The sequence below is a fragment of the Protopterus annectens genome, chromosome 5.part0 (genome assembly GCF_019279795.1).
Source record: "Protopterus annectens isolate FY-2018-M chromosome 5.part0, PAN1.0, whole genome shotgun sequence".
Taxonomy (NCBI): domain Eukaryota; kingdom Metazoa; phylum Chordata; order Ceratodontiformes; family Protopteridae; genus Protopterus; species Protopterus annectens.
The window spans coordinates 1519975051-1519995465 of record NC_056735.1 but is presented as its reverse complement, the minus strand read 5'-3'; the positions used below and the strand labels follow the sequence as shown (position 1 = coordinate 1519995465).

Sequence of the window (20415 nt, the reverse complement as noted above, 5' to 3'; positions counted from 1 at the left end):
GTCCAAATAATATCTAAGCTGACGGTGGACGTCAAGATAATGTAGCTTTTGTTCAGCTCTATCTGAATAGTTAGGAAAAAATACAGGGAGATCAATAGATTGATTCAGATTGTTTTTCGAAGCGACCTTAGGTAAAAAGGATGGATTAGTTCTCAAAGATACTCTGTCTTTGTGAAAAACCAAATAGGGGGGTCGAACCGAAAGAGCATGAAGTTCAGACACCCTCCTGGCAGATGTAATAGCCACTAGGAATAAAGTTTTCCAAGAAAGATATTTCAGGGAACAAGAAACAGCTGGCTCGAAGGGGGGAAGAATCAAGGATGTCAGCACTAAATTTAAATCCCACTGAGGAGGAGGATTCCTGATTGGAGGCTTTAGTAGGAAAATTCCTTTCAAAAAGGCCCTGCAGAGCCTATGGGACATAATATTATGATCTGCTATCCCGACATGAAAATTAGAAATAGCAGCCAACTGAACTCTGACTGTGGAAGAAGAGGAGCCTGCATGGAAAATTTCTGCTAAGAAGTCCAGAACTGCCTGAACAGGGGCAGTAAAAGGATCAATATTTTGGGCCTTAGCCCAATAAGAAAAACGTTTCCATTTGCTTGTGTAAATCCTCCTGGTAGAGGATTTTAGTGAAGCTACTATGATATCTCTAACTGGGTTAGAGATCAAAGGAAGCCTGGCTAAGGAAGGAAGTGGAGCAACCATGCTGTGAGGTTGAGAGAAGGGATTGACCGGTGCAGCTGACCGGATTGGTGAATCAGTAGATCTGGCACTGGGTCCAGATGCCACGGCTGCACCAAAAGGTGATGATGGAGGAACGGGAACCAAACTTGTCGAGGCCAGTAAGGGGCAATGAGAATCAATTTGGCTCTCAAACGGTAGCTTTCTGGATCACCTGAGGGATCAGAGGAAAAGGAGGAAGGCATAAAGAAGTCCCTGGGGCCAATCCTGGGTCAGAGCGTCTCTGGGGGATGGCCTGATAGAGGAAGAGGCTGAAGAAGTCTGGACATTTGCTGTTTTGGGGAGTAGCAAAAGATCGCAACATGGACGACCCCATTCCAGAAAAATCTCTTCCGCTATGGATTGCTTGAGAGACCACTCGTGAGGCATGAGAATAGCTCTGCTCAATCTGTCCGCTATAATGTTGGTTTTCCCAGGGATATGCGTTGCTACCAGAAACCGATGAGAGGAGATCGCCCATTGCCATAGTCTGAGTGCTTCTCGACACAAGGGGTAGGACTTGGTTCCGCCCTGTTTGTTGATATACCAAACTACAGACATGTTGTCTGTGTGGACTGCAATTGTCCCTACGGGAAGAAAGTCGTTGAGGGCTTGCAACGTTAAAAGCACTGCTCTCATCTCCAGGACATTTATGTGCAGATGGTACTCGAACGGTTGCCACGTCCCATGAACCATCCTGCCCTGATAATGACCCCCCCACCCGATCAGGGAGGCATCCGTGGTGACAGTGGCTATCGGGACGGAGGTACAAAGCACCTGCCTTGGTGAACCTGAGACGATGTGATCCACCAAGCAAGATGTTCTTTGCATGTTTGTGTCACCAGAATCTGGTGACGCATTGGGAGTTGCTGGTATGACCACTGTGTGAACAGCATCCACTGAAGGAGGCGCATGTAGAATCGAGCCAGGGGAAGAAGAGTGATGGCCGCAGCCATAAGACCTAACACCTTTAGAACCATTCTGGCCTGTACCTTCTTGCTGGCCAGAATGATCCTGACATGAGTCTGAATGTCTGAAACTCTTTGTTCTGTAAGGGTAGCTGACATCCGAACAGTGTTTAAGTTTGCGCCTATGAAGGTAATAGACTGGCAGGGCGATAAGGATGACTTTTCGTAGTTGACTGAGATGCCCAAATGAGAACAAAGGTCTATTGTGTAATCCCTGGCTTGTATAAGCTGATGCCTGGTGGTGGCTGACAGGAGCCAGTCGTCGAGATACGGAAACACCTGGAATCCTTGGCGTCTCAGGTGAGCCGTGACCACTGCCATGCATTTGGTGAACACTCTGGGGGCTGTAGTGAGACCAAAGGGCAGGGCTCTGAACTGGAAATGACTGGACCCCAGCCGAAAGCGGAGAAATCTCCTGGAGCGTCTGTGAATTTTGATGTGATAGTACGCATCCTGAAGATCTATTGAGCACATCCAGTTGTCCTTCTGTAAGAAGGGTAGAATTGACTGAAGAGTGACCATTCGGAATCTTGTCTTCCTGACAGACTTGTTGAGTCTGCTGAGATCCAATATTGGTCTCCAGTCTCCCGTCTTTTGGGGACCAAAAAGAACCTTGAGTAGATTCCGGGCCCTGAATGGTCTATTGTAACTGGCTGAATGGCCCTTTTCCGCAGTAGTTTTGCGATCTCTAACTCTGCAATGTCCCTTAGACCGGGTGGTACATCTGGAAGGGAACTTGAGGGAAGGGACTTTCCTCGAAAGGAATTATGTAACCCTTGGATATGATCGACTGTACCCATCTGTCTTGAGTGAGGGAATGCCAGGCTTCTGGGTACAGTGATAATCTTCCCGACTGCCTCCAAGGAGGGACAGCCGGGCAACACCTCAGGGATGCTGAAAAGGCTTCTCAGGAAGAGACTCCCTGTTGCCCTGATTCTTGGACCCCTCTGCCTCTAGAGCGTCTGTTGTTGTTACCCCTCTGCCTCTAGGGGTAAACTGACCACGTGAATCCGGCGTGACTCCTTGAGATTTACGGAACCACATCTTCCCACCCTTCTGTCCTTTGGGATAAGGCCTAGAAGGGGTGGAAAAACGGACTCCAACAGCAGAAAGAGTCTTGCCGTCCTGCTCACACCTGGTCAAGGTTTCCTTCACCTGAGGGCCAAACAAAGCTGAGCCATCAAAGGGAGAATTTGTGAAGGACGCCTTAAAGGGATCCGCAAAATCACAAAGCCGCATCCAGGCTTGGCGTCTAACAGCCAGACCTGTGCCTAGCGCTCTACTCGCTCCATCAGCAGCATAAGATATTAGCCGCATGGAGGAGTTAGCAATGGAATTGAGGGTTCCTAGCTGCGAAGCAATCTTTTCTTGGGCCCCTGCAGCTGTAGGATCCTGAACTACTTCTCCCAGCTCCTTCAGGATATCTCTCTGGAGTCTGGTGAAGTGACAAAGATAATTCAGCGAGCATAGCAAAGGTCGCTGAGGAAAACATCCGCTTGCCATACCTATCCATGGTCCTAGAGTCCTTATTAGGAGGATGGACGGCACGGAAGGATCTGCAAGTTCCTTTTTGGTGGCCGCAGCCACCACCATGGCATCAGCGGGACACCCTTTGTAAGGAATTGTTTGTCACTAGGGGCAGTTATAAATTTAGAAGGCCTCCTAGGGACTGGCTCTACAGAGTCAGGAGCTGTCCACGCCTTTCGTGCTATAACCTGCATAAGGGGGTCGAAAGGCGGAGACACCCAGGAGGTGGAGGGCCGAGATCCAAACGCCTCTAGGTATACTGACTCATCCTCAGAGGGATTGTTGGTGGGCCAGTTTCCCCTCTGTTTCAGAAGTTCTAGGATGTCTGAGAAGGAGACATCCTCAGAGGGGGATCTAGGGGATCCCTCTGACTCATCAAAGTCAGTATCCGAAGTGACAGACTCAGGGGAGTCTACATGCTTCCTCTTACAAGTCCTCTTCCTAGGAGGATCTCCCAAAACATCAGGAGAATCCTCGGAAGAGGGGGAAATTCCCAATGGGGAAACCTGAGGCGGAGGATCTCTGGGTCCTGTAGCAAGAGAAGTGGCAGAGATGTCAACAGGTACAATAGAGGGAGGAGCTACGGGAAGAGACTGCTGACTGATACCAGTGGCCAGTACACTCTTCATCACCTCGAATGCTCCCCTCCCAGGCAGGTCCGAGAGACCCCGCTCCGAAGAGCTAGGAACTCCAGGGGCCACCGAAAAGGAAGTCTCCGAGGCAGATGTCGGAGCCGAGCTCACCAAGGCCGAGGCTCCAAGGGGAAGAGCGGGTTCGGACAAGGGTCCGATGCCACTCACCCCCTCGGAGGAGACCATGGAAGCCCGACCACGAATCCCTCTAAGGAAGAGGAGATAAGAGTAGGGGCTGAAGGAACAGAAGGGGGTATCCGTCCTCCAGCCGTAGCAGTAACCATGCCCGAAGACTCCAACTCCAAGCTCTGGGGTAGAGTTGAAGGAGGAACTGTAACGGGGTGTGGACCAACAGTCGTCTGCTGAGACGGACTGTGTAGCATTTGGGCCAGTACCTGTGACTTGAGTAATCTACTGACCACTCTCTCTAGGTCATGGTCTGACAACCTGGATGACCTTGAAGATCGGCTCCGATGGCTCCGTTCCGATAGAAGAGGCGAGGCCGAAAGTATCGGCTCCAAGGAAGGAGACCTCAACCTCTTGCTGGAATGGGTCATCGGAACCGATATTACTGATCCTGTCGGCACCGATTTCGGAGCCGGCAGAATGTTCGATGTATCGGCTCCAGCGAGCCGATACAGCCACCAGTAACGGTGTCGGAGCCGATCGGAGCCGACACCGATGCCTGTGCCACATGGGTGTCGGAGCCGATCGGAGCCGACACCGATGCCGCGTGGGTGTCGGAGCCGGTCGAACCGACACCACAGTGGTCAAAGCAGATCGGCACCGATAGCCATCGGCGCCGAAAGCTTAGTGGATCAGAATCGGCTCCAGCCGAGCGATCTCGACTCTACGAGTCGGAGCCGAGGCCACAGGCTTAGAAACAGAAGCCTGGGTCTTGGCAGATTTAGTTGATTTTGTGGGGCCGACTTAGCCGGAGAGCCCTCCGGCTTAAGAAGACCCCTGAGAATCAACTTATTCCTTCTCTCCTGCAGGACTCTCTGGCTGAAGGAGTGACAAATAGCACAGGAGTCCTGCAGGTGAAGAGGGCCTAAACAGTACAGGCAAGAAGTGTGACCGTCTGTCAGAGACATCTTCTGACAGCACGAGTCACACTTCTTAAAACCTGAAACCCTCTCTTTAGACATGGTGCCTAACAAAACACACACACACCAGTCCAATTAAATTAAATTAATACCAAAAAGGTATTTAGTAAAAATACCAACACTCACACCCTAACAGGGGATGGGATAGGGAAATTAACTGACTAAAAATTAAAAGAGACAGGGATTTCTGTCAGAAAAGTTAAATTTAAAGTTAAACTATCAAAACAAATAGTTTTTAACTAAAAAGGGGCTTAAATGTCACAAATGTGAATTACTTACCAGGAGCTGGTAAAGAGAAGACCTCCCAAGCGAAGCGGCAAACGAGATCTGGGTACTTCCTGCCTTGCATCATGGGATATGGGGCTGCCTTGAGCTGGTAAAAGGAGTTCTCGAGCTAAAGCAAGTGCCGAGTCGGAGCCGAGGGATCGGCTCCGAACCCATCAAGCAAGAATGAAGGCGAGATTGACAACTTAACATCAACAGTTTACTGGCCCGAGCTAAATTCAGAACCTCTGATCTATTGCAACGGCAAACTAGATCTGAGGTAATTCCAGGTGCATCATGGGATAGTGACTTGGCCTCGAGCTATTTGAAGACCTCGAGCTTTGCAATTGGCCGTGGCTGAGGGATTGGCTCCGAACCCATCAGTAAAGAATGAACTTCGAGATCAAACAACTTCACATTGAAAAGATTCTGCATATCCTGCTCAACAGTCATAGGCATTGATCAATTAATACTTTGCTTATTTACGAGAACAAAATGGGGAAAATCCAAATGGTGATGGAAAATAAAACAAGTGCTGCATAATCCTATAAAGGAATCTGCTCTTAGATACCTATGACACTCCTAAGGCACTTTAAGACATATTCTGGTCAATCTGCAATCGAAGGCTTTGGTTTAGAACTATCAATATTTGTCATAGGCCCACGTTCACAAAACACTCTGCAGGCTCACAAATGCAACAGTAATACTACACTATCAAACTAAATTTTCAACACACTGCCTTGTTATGACCTTGTCTGAAGACAAACAACAGACTAACTCGATAGTTAAAGAAAGTACAGTTGTGTACACTTACCATAAATGTAGTTGTTCGAGTGTATTCATTGTTGCAGTCATCACATTTGGGTTATCTGCTTGCAGTAGCCCTCAGTCGGCCTGATTATCAAAGTCTTGGGTCCTGTGTTGGTTGCCGTCTCATCTTCTGTGACGTCAGGTAGTCAGGGGTATAAAGCATGCAGCCGATGCCATTACATCAGTTTTTCTTGCTCCAGATGTCAGGTGCCCCCCATAATTGGAAGCAATTATATACACAAGGTTACACCTCCAACAAAAAAGCAAATACACCAAAAAGCTTTAAGCATAGTAAACAAGAATAGAGGTATAGCCAAAAGAAGTTAGGGGGCTGGAGGGAGGGTAACTAGGACTGCAACAGTGAATACACTCGAAAATCTACATTTATGGTAAGTGTACACAACTGTACTATGTTCTTCATGTTTCACTGTTGCAGTCATCACATTTGGGTAGATTTCCCAAAGCTAAGGATGGGAGGAGGAAATTAGATAGCATTAGGACCAGCTGTAAGACCCTGCAAGACTGCAGTGGCAAAGCCAGCTCTGGATTTAGAGAAAAGTGGCAAATGGTAATGCCTGGTGAAGGTATGTATAGAATTCCAGGTAGCAGCTTCTAGGATGTCCCTGGTAGGGACACCTCTGAAAAAGGCTGTAGAGGTAGATGCAGCCCTGGTTGAATGTGGTCTTATATCCCCTGTGGGGTAGGTTTTCCATGGTGCTTATAGCAGAAATTAATGTAATGGCCTATCCATTTAGAAATGGTTTGCTTTGAAATGGCCTTCCCCTCTGCCCCTGCAGCAAATGCAACCAGCAGCTGTTCAGATTTCCTGAGAGGTTTAGTCCTGTCCAAGTAAAATCTAAGTTGTCTGTGCACATCTAAGGAGTGCAGTATTCATTTTCCTTTGCTCTGTGGATTAGAAAAGAAGGTTGGCAAATGAATGGACTGATTAAAAGCCACACTGGATACCACCTTGGGCATGAAGGAGGGATTGGCCCTGAGGGACACCCTGTCCACATGAAAGATGATAAAAGGCTCTACTGCCATGAGGGCCTGTAATTCAGACAACCTTCTTGCTGAAGTGATGGCTAAAAGTAAGGCTGTTTTCCAAGAAAGGAATTTCAACTCTGCATTTGCAGCTGGCTCAAAAGGAGGTAGAGTAAGTTTAGAGTGAGTTTTTCCAATACAAAGTTATGGTCCCAGGCTGGAGTAGGGGCTCTCCTGGGTGGTCTTAAGCTTTTGGCCCCTCTGAGGAACTGCTTCAACAGTGGATGAGAGAAGAGGGGTGGTTCTGTGTTGTAATGAGCTGAAATGGCTGAGGCATGAATTTTGATGGAGGAAAAGGAAAGGCCCTTGTGAAGCATCTCAGTTAAGTATTGAAGAATCTAAGGTAAATTGGGTGCTGCTGTGCCCATCCCCTGAGTTTGGTTCCAGGAACATAATCTTTTCCATTTTTCTGCATAGGATTTTCTAGTACTAGGCCTCCTTGCCTACAGAATGACATCCAAACACTTGCTTACTGAGGGATGGTAATGGAGAGATCAGGTAATTAGCCAGGCTGCCAGGTTCAGGGTTTGAAGCTGTGGGTGCAGAATCTGACCCACCTGCTGGGGCAGCAGGGCAGGGGTCTGAGGCAGTGCCATGGTACCAGCAGTGACACACTGCACAAAATGGGATACCAGTGTTGGCGTGGCCAGTCTGGTGCAATCAGTATCATCCTTGGTTTGTCCTGTTTGACCTTTAGTAGTACCTTGGAGAGGAAAGGCAGAGGGGGACAGGCATAAGCTGATATGTTTTTCCAGGTGAAGGACAGGGCATCCACTTTCCAAGCTTGTTTGTGGGGAGTTTTTGTCCAAATGATAGTTCTGGGGGGGGACAAACATGTCTATCTCTGGGCTCCCCCATTTGTTTCTCAACATATTGAATATCTTTGATTCCAGTTTCCACTCGTGTGGGTCCATGAGATTTCTGCTTAGTTCATCTGCCAGTGTATTTAGCTTTCCTGGCAGGAATTGAGCCTGTATGTGCACTTGGTAGCTCAAGGCTGTCCCACAGAGCCATGGCTAGTCTGCAGAGAGGGTATGAGTGGGTTCCCCCCTGCTTGTTTATGTACCACATAACAGTAGTGTTGTCTGTCTTTACCATTAATTTTCCTGGAAGAATGTAGTCCTTGAAGAATGTCAGAGCATTCTGTACAGCTAACATTTCTTTTTGATTGATATGCAGGTGCATTTGACTTGGGTTCCATTTGCCCTGATTGCACTTCCCTGCCAAGTGAGCACACCATGCATAGTCTGATGTGTCTGTTGTTAGGGTTTGGGAGGCAGGGTGTAGAGTGAATGGCAATCCCTTGTTTTGGTGACAGGCCTCTGCCCACCAAAGGAACTCTATCTGTAGACAAGGTATGACTGGAATCATTGCTTCCCCTCTTATCTCTATATCTCCGCTATTCTCCCTCATCTAGTCCCCTGATTTACTCTTGCTCCCCTCTCCCTACAGTCCAACCCAGTACAGAGATTGCCCTGGTGGGCCAAGGTGCACTTCAGAATCTGTCCACCAGATGGCATCCTCTCCCCACTTATACTGACTTCTTTTCACTTCTTCTTGTATTTTCTTTTTGCTCTAACTTTTCTTTTTCTCTCTCTCTCTCTCTTAAAACCATTACAGCCCACTACAACCTACTATTTCCAGGTCCCCTCTACCTACTCTTCTGAAATTCTACACTCCACTGATAGGTTCTCGATCCTCTGCTGCCCTCCTTGCTTCTGGTTTCTACCCGCTCCATTCGCCCTGCAGGCTCACTCCGCTCCCCTACCCTGCCCCCAAATCTCACCCGCCCCCAACACCTCTACCTTTATTACCCCATAACCATACCCACCAACATTTCCAGTCCAATCAGTCTCCAGAACTCCAGACACACCCATCCCCTACTCCACCCTAATTAACCTTCATTCACCTCTCCTAGTTTTCCTCACCTAGCCAATTAGACTACATTACTATCTCAACACCCACTTCAATACTACATCCCCAGCAAATCCTTACACAACTATCTATTCCTTAGCACTATTTAAGTACTTACCAGATCCTCTACATATAAACCTCTCTCATTTCTACATTTACTTCAACATCAACCTAGCACCTCTAATTACCCACATCTCAAAATGCTCTCAAAACCCTCATTCATCTCCTTTTTACTACTTTTACTTCTTAACTTAACATATTTTCATTACCTCATCCAGCCCAGTAATTCCTACCACTCACAATCCTTCCATGTAACTAACCACCTTACCTCCTCTCTCTCATACTCTAACACCCCAATTTCTCCCCATCTATATCCTATAAAAAACTTTCTACTTTATCCATATAAACTAATCACCACTCATAAACAATCTACCCCCATAGTAACTGACAAATCCTTCAAAATCAAAATAGAACCCAATCCTTTATCTAAACTGTCCAATTACCTGTCTAACCCAATCCTACACCTGATTACCAGTCTAATATCAGGTGATATCCATCCTAACCCAGGCCCCCCACCTTAACCGTTACAGACAAGAGCATATTACTAACTTCTATAAAGTCCCAAAGTATAGTTAACAAAATCCCAAACCTCCACACCTGGCTCATACATAATAAACCTGACACCTTATCCATCTCAGAAACATGGTTAAAACCCCATATAAAAGACTCTGAAATAACTCCACCAAACTATTCTATCATTAGAAAAGACAGGTCCCACAAAAAAGGGGGAGGAGTAGCTCTCCTCTACTCATCCTCCTTGTCAGTTACCCCCTATAACAAACCTACTCCTAAATTTAATAATGCTGAACTTCTCTTAACACTACTTCAAGTTAACAAACACAAACACATATGTATGGCTTCCCTACACATCCCCACAGGGGATAATATTTCCACACTCGAAGACATCCTTTCCTGGTTCTCCAATAACATTAGAAATGAAACCATAATCTTAGGAGACATGAATATTAACTGGGCCTCCATCCAGTCTTCTACAAACCCACTTAACATCAACCTCTATAATTTCTCACAGCTAATCAACTCTATTACACGCCCCTCAAAAAACCCTCTAGCAGCAGTATTCTGGATTGTATTTTAGTCTCTCATCCCCATTATTTCTCTGACAGTGGTAATCTTCCCGACCCTCTTAGTGACCACATACCCACCTTCACTCATCGTCTCCCCTTACTCCTTCTTCGCACTCATAATTACATTACTGTCCGTAACCAAAAAAACTTTAACCCAACAACCTTTTCTAACTATCTAAAAACAATAAACTGGAATTGTCTAAAAATATTACCTCTAGATAATGCAGTTACCCACTTTAACTCAACATTCTTAAAAATGCTTGACTTTCATGCTCCCTTAAGGACAAAGAGAATAAAAATCAATACGGCCCCTTGGCTTACAAAAAACACACTAGCAACCATGTATCTCAGAGATAAAGTCTGGGCACACTACCTGGAAAATAAGACCCCCCTCCTACATAATGAATACAAAACACTTAGAAATAAGGTAAAAAAGCTCATCATCTCTGATTGACAAAACTACTTCTCCATCCTCCAAAACAGTAACAAAACAAATCCTCAAAAATTCTGGAAAGGTATCTCTACTCTACTTAACCCCAGCAAACCAGGCACCCCCACTCCGGACCCTAACGCCCCTGATACAGACTTAGCTACCCAATTTAACTCATTTTTTATTGAATCTATTTCCAAATTAACCTCTTCATTCTCTAACAACACCACATTCTCCAACCTACCCCCATCCTCCCATACCAGCACTACACCCTGCGCTGCTACCACTCCCTCACTCTCATTCACTAACTTTCCACCCTCCACCTCTCCTCCTACTCTCACTTCCTCCCCACCCCCCAACACCCCCTCTTCTCCTCACTCCCCACTATTCTCATTAAAACCCATACCCACTTCTACTATAAAAAAACTCCTACAGAAACTAAAGCCATGCACTAATGCTCCTGATAACATCCCTTCTTACTTTCTTAGCATAGCTGCTGATGCAATTGCCTACCCCATTAGCATTCTAATCAACCGCTCTAGCCAGGAAAGTACAGTTCCCCAAATCTGGAAAAGCCTTTATCATAACTTTACATAAAGGTGGCAACAATAACAGTGTGACTAATTTCCGCCCCATCGCTATCCTGTCTCCAATCTCTAAACTCCTAGAAAAGTGTATCCAAATTCAACTCCTACCACATCTCTTAGATAATCACCTACTAACTCCCACACAACATGGTTTCAGACCTGGTCACAGCACTGTGACAGCCCTCCTCTCCTTCCTTGAAAGTGTAAACAAAGCCCGGGACTCAGGACTTATTGTCTCTACCCTACTACTTGACCTCTCCAAGGCCTTTGACACTATATCACACAGCCTGCTTTTAACGAAACTCTCAAAACATAACCTATCTCCTTCATCTTTGAACTGGTTCTCCAGCTACCTATCAAATAGATATCAAGCAGTAAAATGGAAAAAGGCAACCTCCTCATTTCTAAACACTTCGACCGGAGTTCCCCAAGGCTCCATATTAGGTCCCCTCCTCTTTAACATATTCATAAATGATTTCCGTAACTCTATCCCATTCTCAAACATTATCCAATATGCAGATGACTCAACTATTATCTGTTCTGCCTCATCTATCCCTACACTCCTCAAGCTTACTCAAGACACTTTTTTAACCACAGAGCAATGGATGAAAAGAAACCACCTGACACTCAACGCCTCTAAAACCAAATTAATGGTGTTCACCCCGTGTAAAGTCACCTATTACGATAGTAACACATTCTCTATTACTAGTCAAAACAACACACCTCTGGAACTGCTCTCAGAGACCAAATTACTTGGTGTCCAAATTGATAACCAGCTCAAATTCAACTCCCATTTACAACTAAATATAAAAAAAAAAAAACATCAAAAACTAGGTATGCTCTATCGGCAAAAACACTACCTTACACCTGCTACTAAAATCACTCTTTATACTTCCTTTCTTATCCCCTCACTTCTCTATGGAGCACCACTTTTAACTAATATACAGTCCTCTCTGAAAACACAACTCTCCTCCTGCTACAACAAAATCACCAAGTTTGCTACCAGCCACAAGTCCTCCCCCACCACTGTTCTTCTCTCCAACAACTACATTGGCTAGAACTACCCAAGCATCTTACCTATACTCAACTAACTCTTGCACACAAGCTCATTTTCAACCCCTCCCTCTGTCCCTCCCTGTCTTCTACCTTTAAAATGCACCTACCCAATAGAGTATTAAGGTCTAACAACCAAAATCTATTAGAAGTCTACAAACCAACTCGTCCCCCAGGCAAAAATCTTCTATCACATGGTTTAGCACGCCTCTGGAACTCCCTACCTCCATCAATTCGTATCACCTCCAACCATTTTATTTTCAAAAAATCTCTTCATTCATATCTAGTATCCCAGTGGGAATGCTCTTGCTTCCACCCCACATAACTAACACTGGTAATTCCATCTTCCTTTCCTTCCCCTATTTACACCTGCAATATTCCCTTAGAATTTCTCCTATCTCATACACTCTTAGTGTTATTATTGTATCCACAAGAATACACTACACTGTACCCCTTACATGTAGGATTCCTGATATGTAACTGGACTTCTCATTAATTACTTTGCAACATTCCTTCCTTGTTTGTACCACCTGTAAGCTTCATCGCTAGTTTGTATTATTTGTAAAAGTTTCATCTCTAGTTTGTATTAGCTGTAATGTTTCCTCTACTACTTTGTAATTGTTTATTTGAATCTTTCACTCTTGTATAATTATCATGTTTAGCCTATTGTAACTTTGATTGTTTGGAGCTTTTCTCCCCAGGACTCCATTGAAAACGGGTTCTTTTTGGCCCAATGGACTATCCTGGTAAACCAACTGCAAATAAATAAATAAATTCTAGATCCTGAGGAATGTTGACACCATAGGCTTTTTAGATACCATTGTAGTTTCCTCATATGTAGTCTTGCATATGGAATTAGGAGAATGCAGGAGGTCACGAACCCCAGGGCTTGCAGTATTTTCCTTGCGGATAGCTGGGTCTTTGTGGCCAGTAATTTGAAGTAGGCTGTCAAATAAACTTGTTTCTCTGGCGTGAGGAAAGTCATCTGGGAAGTTGTGTTCAAGCTTGCTCCCAGGAATACAATTTGTTGGCAGGGTACAAAATGTGATTTCTTTCATTTATGGTGTACCCCAGAGAAGTTAGCAATTTCTGTACAAAAGCCAGATGATTCAATAGTATGTCCTGGCTTTCTGCCTGAATTAGACAATTGACCAGGTATGGATATATTTGAATATTTCTTTGCCTGCAAAATGCAATGACTGGAGCTAGGTACTTTGTGAATACCCTGGGCACAGTAGATAAGCCAAAGGACAGTGCAGAGAACTGATAGTGCATGTAGCCTGCTTTGAAGTGTAGGTATCTTCTGCAAGATTCCCTTATTGGGATGTGCAGGTAGGCATCCTTTAAATCCAGTGTTGCCAACCAGGCATCCTTGCCTAGCATAGGAAGCAGCTGGTGAAGAGTTAGCATACTGAATTTTGGGATCACCAAAAATGGGTTTAGGATAGAGAGGTCCAGGATAGGACGCCAGGAGTTGTCTTTTCTGGGCACCAGGAAAAGTCTTGAGTAGAAACCTTGTCACCTGTCCTCTTCTGGGACAGGTTGAATAGCCCTGATACTTAAGAGAGAGAGAGAAAACTTTTGAGCCTCTGCCCACTGATTTGGGGGTAGATCTGGCCAACTGTTTGGGGTTGGTAAGGCATGGAAGTGGAATCTGTATCCTTGGGAAACTACATTTAAAACCCATTTGTCCTGGGTAATGAGTTCCCAGTTTTTTGCCTGCAGGGCAATCTTTCCCCTTAAAGGAACAGTCAGTTGTGCAGGACTTGGAAGTTTTAAAGTTAAGTCACTGAGACAGTTTACAATAGAGGGGAGTCTTACTACTCCCTGCTTTGGAATTGGGAGCCCCCCACTGCTTAGTCCTGTAAGTACCTTGGGACTGAAGCTTGGGTGTTCTGCTCACTCTGGGTTTGGACTGAGAAGGCCTGGAAGAGGCAGGAAAGGACCCATTCTTAGAGAGCCAATGCCTACTAAATCTGGGAGGCTGTACTGGCAGGAAATCTTTAACAGTTTGTATACAGTTAGCTTTTTCCTCCACCTTTTTAAGTACTTCGTCTGCTTTGCTGCCAAACAGACGGTCTTGGTTTAAGGGAGCATCCAGCAATTTAGCTTTAACATGATGTGGCAAAGATTGCTCCTTAAGTGAAGCATGCCTTCTAAGTACAGACTCAGTGACAGCAGCCCTGCAAGTTGCCTCTAATGAATCAAAACCACACTGCAAAGTATGTTTTCCAACTTGTTCAGCAGAATGCATTAAATCCTGTAAATATTTATTTTCAGCACAGTCAGGAATCAACATCATTTTCTGTTTAAGCAATCCAGTAATATGCTGCTGATACTTTAACATATGAAATGGCAGTTTAAGGCCTTAATGGCCAAGGTAGCAGAAGTGTATACCTTCTTATTCCCATCTATCCAGCGCCCTAGAATCTCTATCAGAGGGGGTACGATTTTTGGCAGTAGTAGCCTTAATGCCCTAGCATCCCTGTGAAATGGTCTCAGGATCCACAGTAGGATTTCTAAAGAGGAACTTGAGAGTCGGGAACCCTGTAATACATCAGGTATTTTGGGAGCAGGAGGTAAAGAGTCAGGGGCCAAGCTAGACTCCGAAAAGGCATCATCAATAATGTCCAGTACTGGGGGATAGCTAAAGGCCTGTGTTGAGGCAGGAGTAAGAAATCCCCAAGCCTCTTTTTAGAGTCAGAGTAATCCTGGCTTTAACAGCGAAAATGCTCCCTAAGAGTATGCAAGGTTTCACCAAAAGAGAAATCCTCTGGAGGGGAAGCAGAGGGAATAGTGTCCTCTCCATCAGAATTCTCCTAGGTAGATAAGGGTAAATCCTGGTCATCAGATGAAACAGAAATTTCAGAGTCCTGATCAGAAGAATTATAAGGAAACTCAGTCCTAGGTCTCTTAGAGGGGGAAGGGTGGCTTCCCCTGATTAGAGTAATAAGGTCTTCAGCCATTATTATCATTTGTTTTTTAGGCATAGAGGCCTGACCATGCAGTCTTGGCATCAGTCTTCTAGGCATGGATTGAGTTTTAGGCCTTGAAGAAGAAGATGGCATTAGTTTAATATGCAAGTCAGTTGGCCTGAATACACCCTCAGATGCCGGTGCCTGCCCAGTGGCTCTGGGCCCATCCAAGGTAGAAACATCCGCAGGTTCCACAGTTGAAGAAGCATATCGTGGCATACCGGACTCCGAATGGGTCTCAGTAGAGGCCTGCGAATCTGAAGTAGCGGGTATCAGGGGCTGCAAAAGCATCTCACAGAGTACCGGCGAACTGGCGACTAGCTTAGGAGAAGCGTCGTCGGCAGCTTTGGACCTATGCGGTCTGTCTCTGTCTTTATCTTTGCATTTTTTCAGAATATCGGTAGTCGGGTGGCTTACCGAAGCCATTTATGGATAATTGAACAGAGTACTAAAATATTTAGAAGCGTAAATAAACCAACTATGAATAGTTTGTTGTTTAAATAAAGCACAAAACAGACAGCGAGGTACATCGTGGTCTGGGCCTAAGCAAGAAATGCAGTATGAAAGAAAATCTTTGAGGTATTTGCTTTCCACAAGAAATACAATTATTAACTTTTACTGACATCAGTTGAGAGCAAGAAAAAGTTTCCCCAACGGGGTACTTAGCTTAGTTGAAGACTTAGGTTCTGAAACTCGAAAATGAAAATTTCAGGAGTCGGCCGACCAGCAGTTGCGAACTGTTTCTGCTTTGGGTACCGCACGGCAAGAAAGATGGATCTAATGGCATTAGCTGCATGCTTTATACCCCCTGACTACCTGACGTCATGGAAGATGAAACGGCAACCGATGCAGGACCCAAGACTTTGATAATCAGGCCGACTGCGGGCTACTGCAATTAGATAACCCAAATGTGATGACTGCAACAGTGAAACACGAAGAACATCCTGAGGTATTTCAAACTTGATAAAATAAATCTGTGAAGGAAACTTACAAGACAGCTGTCAAAATCAAGTGCTCCAATACAAATATTGCTATGATAAAAAAACAGAGAAAAAATTAATCTGGCATTAGAAAATATATGTGCCTGTGCTTCTAAAATTCCCTATAGCTTCATACAACTGTTGCAATTTAGTATCTTTTTACAAACTGTTTCTACAAAACTTTGAAACAGTACAGAATAAATAATTGTCATTGCAGAAATACTCCAAAAACAAACTTAAACCAGCGAATCAATAAAAACCATCAAATACCAAAGATACACTCCCAACTTAATTACCAAGTCTGCATAAAGAATAAAAAAGAAATACAACAAAACAGGAATTATGACTCTGGAAGCAATCAAACCTACTTTACAGTAATAAAAGAATTGAAAAAGTGAATTTAAATACATTACCAGGAACAGTAAAATACATCCAATAATGTAAAAATAAATCTCTTAAGGAAAGCAGAAGTATAATAACTTTGCTTGCACTGATACTACTAAATGTATTATTATATTGGCCAAGAATTAAACCTTAGTCAAAATATCAAAGAAGCCTAGGCTCCCCACTATACCATGTTCACTCTACCATAAAGTTGTTGTACAACCTACTTATGCATACAGTATGACTAGAAATCAGAAAGGCTGGTCATCGTTATGCATCTGTAAAAGAAGACACAGTGGCTTTTGTAATCAGTCTTGCTTATTCCATGCATATTACAACTCCATTCAAAATTAGGAAGGCTGACTACAAGGACTCCCCTACAGAATGAGAATGCAGAAGGATATTTTCAATCATATCAAAACATAGCTTTCAACTTTACTACTCGAGAATCAGATACAAATCCAAAAATAATCAGGGGAAAAGATGCAAAATAAGGAATAATTTTTAAATGTTACTCTAATTTACTTGATTAACAGGACAACAGGTTTTGCATCAAATTGCATTTTATGAAGAACAGAAAGTATGAAACTATAATGTCTGGTGTTATTGAATGACTGCAGTTCTAAGTGATTTACCACAAAATCAAAACTTTTATGAAGGATGAGGCAAAAATATGAAGCAAAATCAAGGACATTTTAGAGCTATGTATTTACAGAAATCTGACAAGTCTATGATGGTGGCTGACTGCTGAAATCATTGGTGGGCTGTTCAGAAGAAGACAAAGTATAGTAAGGGTGAGGTGAAGGGGCAGCTGCCCAGGGCAGGTGTGTGTGTGTGTGTGTGTGTGTGTGTGTGTGTGTGTGTGTGTGTGTGTGTGTGTGTGTGTGTGTGTGTGTGTGTGTGTGTGTGTGAGAGAGAGAGATTCTTGGCCGCCAGGGGGGCATGGTCAGGAAGTGCTGTGGCTACATTCTTTTTTCTGCATCTGCAATTCTTCATGCCAGAACAGAAATGTGTGGTAAACTGGAACAAGCCATTTGCTACAGTTTAAAAAAAGTGGGCAAAGTATTTTTTTTTCTTATGATGCTAAAAGCTGAGGAGGTGGGAGATTGGAGGTGGACCCTGGTGTGAATCGCCAGACTAGCAGACATTTTTTTTTAAATTTGCTCTGAAGTCAAATACTTGAGGGGTGGGACACAAGATCAAAGACTGGCACCAGGCATTAGATCAGTCAGCTACTGAGTGGTGAAATGTATGTGGCAACTGTCTATCACGGAGGGAAGTAACCTACCAATAGAAGGAAAGGTACTGAAGATATGCCACGAAAAACAAAAGATCTTATACACCATTAGACTTTGTTAAATTTACAGTTTGCTTCCTACTTCTCAGACTGTGAGTATTAACTGGTAACCATATGATATGTCGGGACCTACTTTAGCAAGTCTCATAATATGGAGACTGAACAGACCAAAAAAAACAGATGTGCCTATACTAAGTCTGAGATGGGCATTTCTCAGAATATTGTTTTCTCTGAGGTATGATGTCAGAGTTGGTATATATAAATTTGGGGCATAGGGTGGGGGTTCCTTCACATCTGGGGGTGCGGGGGGGGGGGGCTTGTCCCACTGCAAAATAAAAGTTTAAAGGAGAAGAACAATGTTCAATATTCACTCCTCTTCTGCATTTTCTGTCTTTTTTTTTTGAAGTGTCTGCATTGTGCATTATGAGTGCTAACATTTGAGTAAAGAACCGTATTAACCAGAAGTCTACCGAATGCAGTCTGAACAGTTACATCACAGCTCATGCAAGTCCTAATATATCTACAAGAATGAAATTAGGAATATTGTATTGCTTTAAATGCACATACTACTTTTCATGATCTTCTGTTCCAAGTAACTACTTAAACATGTATGTACAGAATGTATTCTGCAGGAAAGTATACTACATATAAAATGCACTTGTGCTGTAAATTTTACTCTGCCTAGGGCCTTACTCTTTGGGTATCCCTAGGAAACATCTCAGAGTAGTTGGATTTACTTGGTTAGTAAAAATGAAAGAAAAATGAACTTGGTTCAAACATTCTTTCCCCTTTCTGATGCCCCCCCCCCATATACACATATACACACACCCACATCAAATTCAGCAGCAAACCTATATCTAATTCGGGAATAACAAAGACTTAAAATGAGCTTAGATGTTGATTCAGTATTATAATGGTAAAGCTCAGAAAGCTTACAATGTTATAGATCCAAACAAGGAGACAGGCCAGATTACAATATTCGATGCTGTACTTCACCTCTAACTTTTGACAAAATGTTATCTGAAAGAAATCCTCATATAAATAGAAAAGCATATGTAAAACAATAAACACTGGATGGATAGTGACTCACCTGCCAGAACCAAGTTCCTTGCAGTATAAAAAAACTTGTTCGTAAGAGCTCTAGACCCAAGTTGCCACGAAGAAAGACTTCAAGGAAAAGGCAAAAAGCCACACCAAAGATTGCTACTAATAAAAGCTGATGCACATGTACATCTAACATCAAGCGACCATGGACATGGTAATAAAACATAAAACCTAAGAAACCAAAAGAAAAAGACAACAAAGTAAACCAAAACAATGTGAAAATAAATAATCTTCTGTCAGCAATCCAAAATATTTTCATTCTTAAAATTCTGCCTTTGTGCTTTACTTCACTAATAAAACATTATGTCACCATATAATTCTCGTTCAGTACTTTAAGCAAAAAATACCTGTTATCAATGTATTTTATATACAGTGTGTGTGTGTGCATGTGTGCGTATGCGCGTGCCCACATGTGCATGTATGTGCACCTACACACACACACACACACACACATATATATATATATATATATATATATTTTTTTTTTATATTTCATTGAATATCAGACAAGCTCCTCGTGGTCCTGCAGAGTGGTCCTAGCTACAGAGAACTCAGAAAAGAGACTACTTTCTGGATTTAAGTATCATTGCTGTTTTTTTACTTGGAATAGCTTCTCTAGCTTACCCTAAACAAGCTTAAACTGGTTTTTTAGCTGTTTGCTGCATTATTTTAATATCTGCACTTAAAGTTACATTTTAGTCGAATTTGATCGAAAGTTTGTTTGTTTGTTTAATTTAACTGTTGAGGCTGCCCACTAAAGTGTGCTAGCCTGTGTAACTGATTTATTACTGTCTCTGCATTTTCTGTGTGTTTCTATCTAAAAACAAACAAAAAAAAAATAATCCTTGTTTTCCCGCCTCTCCTCGACTAGTTTAGACCAGTCTACAGGCATTGCTGTATTCTTGGCTGTGGTACAGTTCCTGTGTTGTCCATTACCTTACTTGGATAGAGGGAAGTTTCTTTGCTCACCAGTGGGAGTGGGGAGCCTTGAGCAGCCTACCTGTCCCTGTAGGAAGTGACCTCAGCACAAGAGCTGTAGTAATTGGTTGTTTTGGACCATTTCTAGCTCTTTTGAAGTTCCCTGTTTAAAATCCACCTCTGGGCGTTTATTTCTGGCTATACTACTCAGACAAGCTCCTCGTGGTCCTGCAGAGTGGTCCTAGCTAGAGAGAACTCAGAAAAGCGACTACTTTCTGGATTTAAGTATCTTTGCTGTTTTTTTACTTGGAATAGCTTCTCTAGCTTACCCTAAAACAAGCTTAAACTGTTTTTTTAGCTGTTTGCTGCATTATTTTAATATCTGTACTTAAAGTTACATTTTAGTCGAATTTGATCAAAAGCTTGTTTGTTTGTTTGTTTAATTTAACTGTTGAGGCTGCCCACTAAAGTGTGCTAGCCTGTGTAACTGAATTTTGGAATGTCCAGGTATATGTCAGTAGAGGCCTGCGAATCAGAAGTAGCGGGTATCA

At 43.5% G+C, this 20415-nt stretch overlaps 1 protein-coding gene across 1 annotated transcript in view; it reads right to left on the bottom strand.

Moving 5' to 3' along the window:
- TMEM45A (transmembrane protein 45A) overlaps window positions 1-20415 on the bottom strand; it is a 419816-nt gene that overhangs the window by 145004 nt on the left and 254397 nt on the right. Inside the window, exon 4 of the mRNA XM_044071333.1 lies at window positions 18933-19117. Within this exon, the coding sequence (XP_043927268.1) occupies window positions 18933-19117 (185 nt within the window). The remainder of the gene's footprint in view (window positions 1-18932; window positions 19118-20415) is intronic.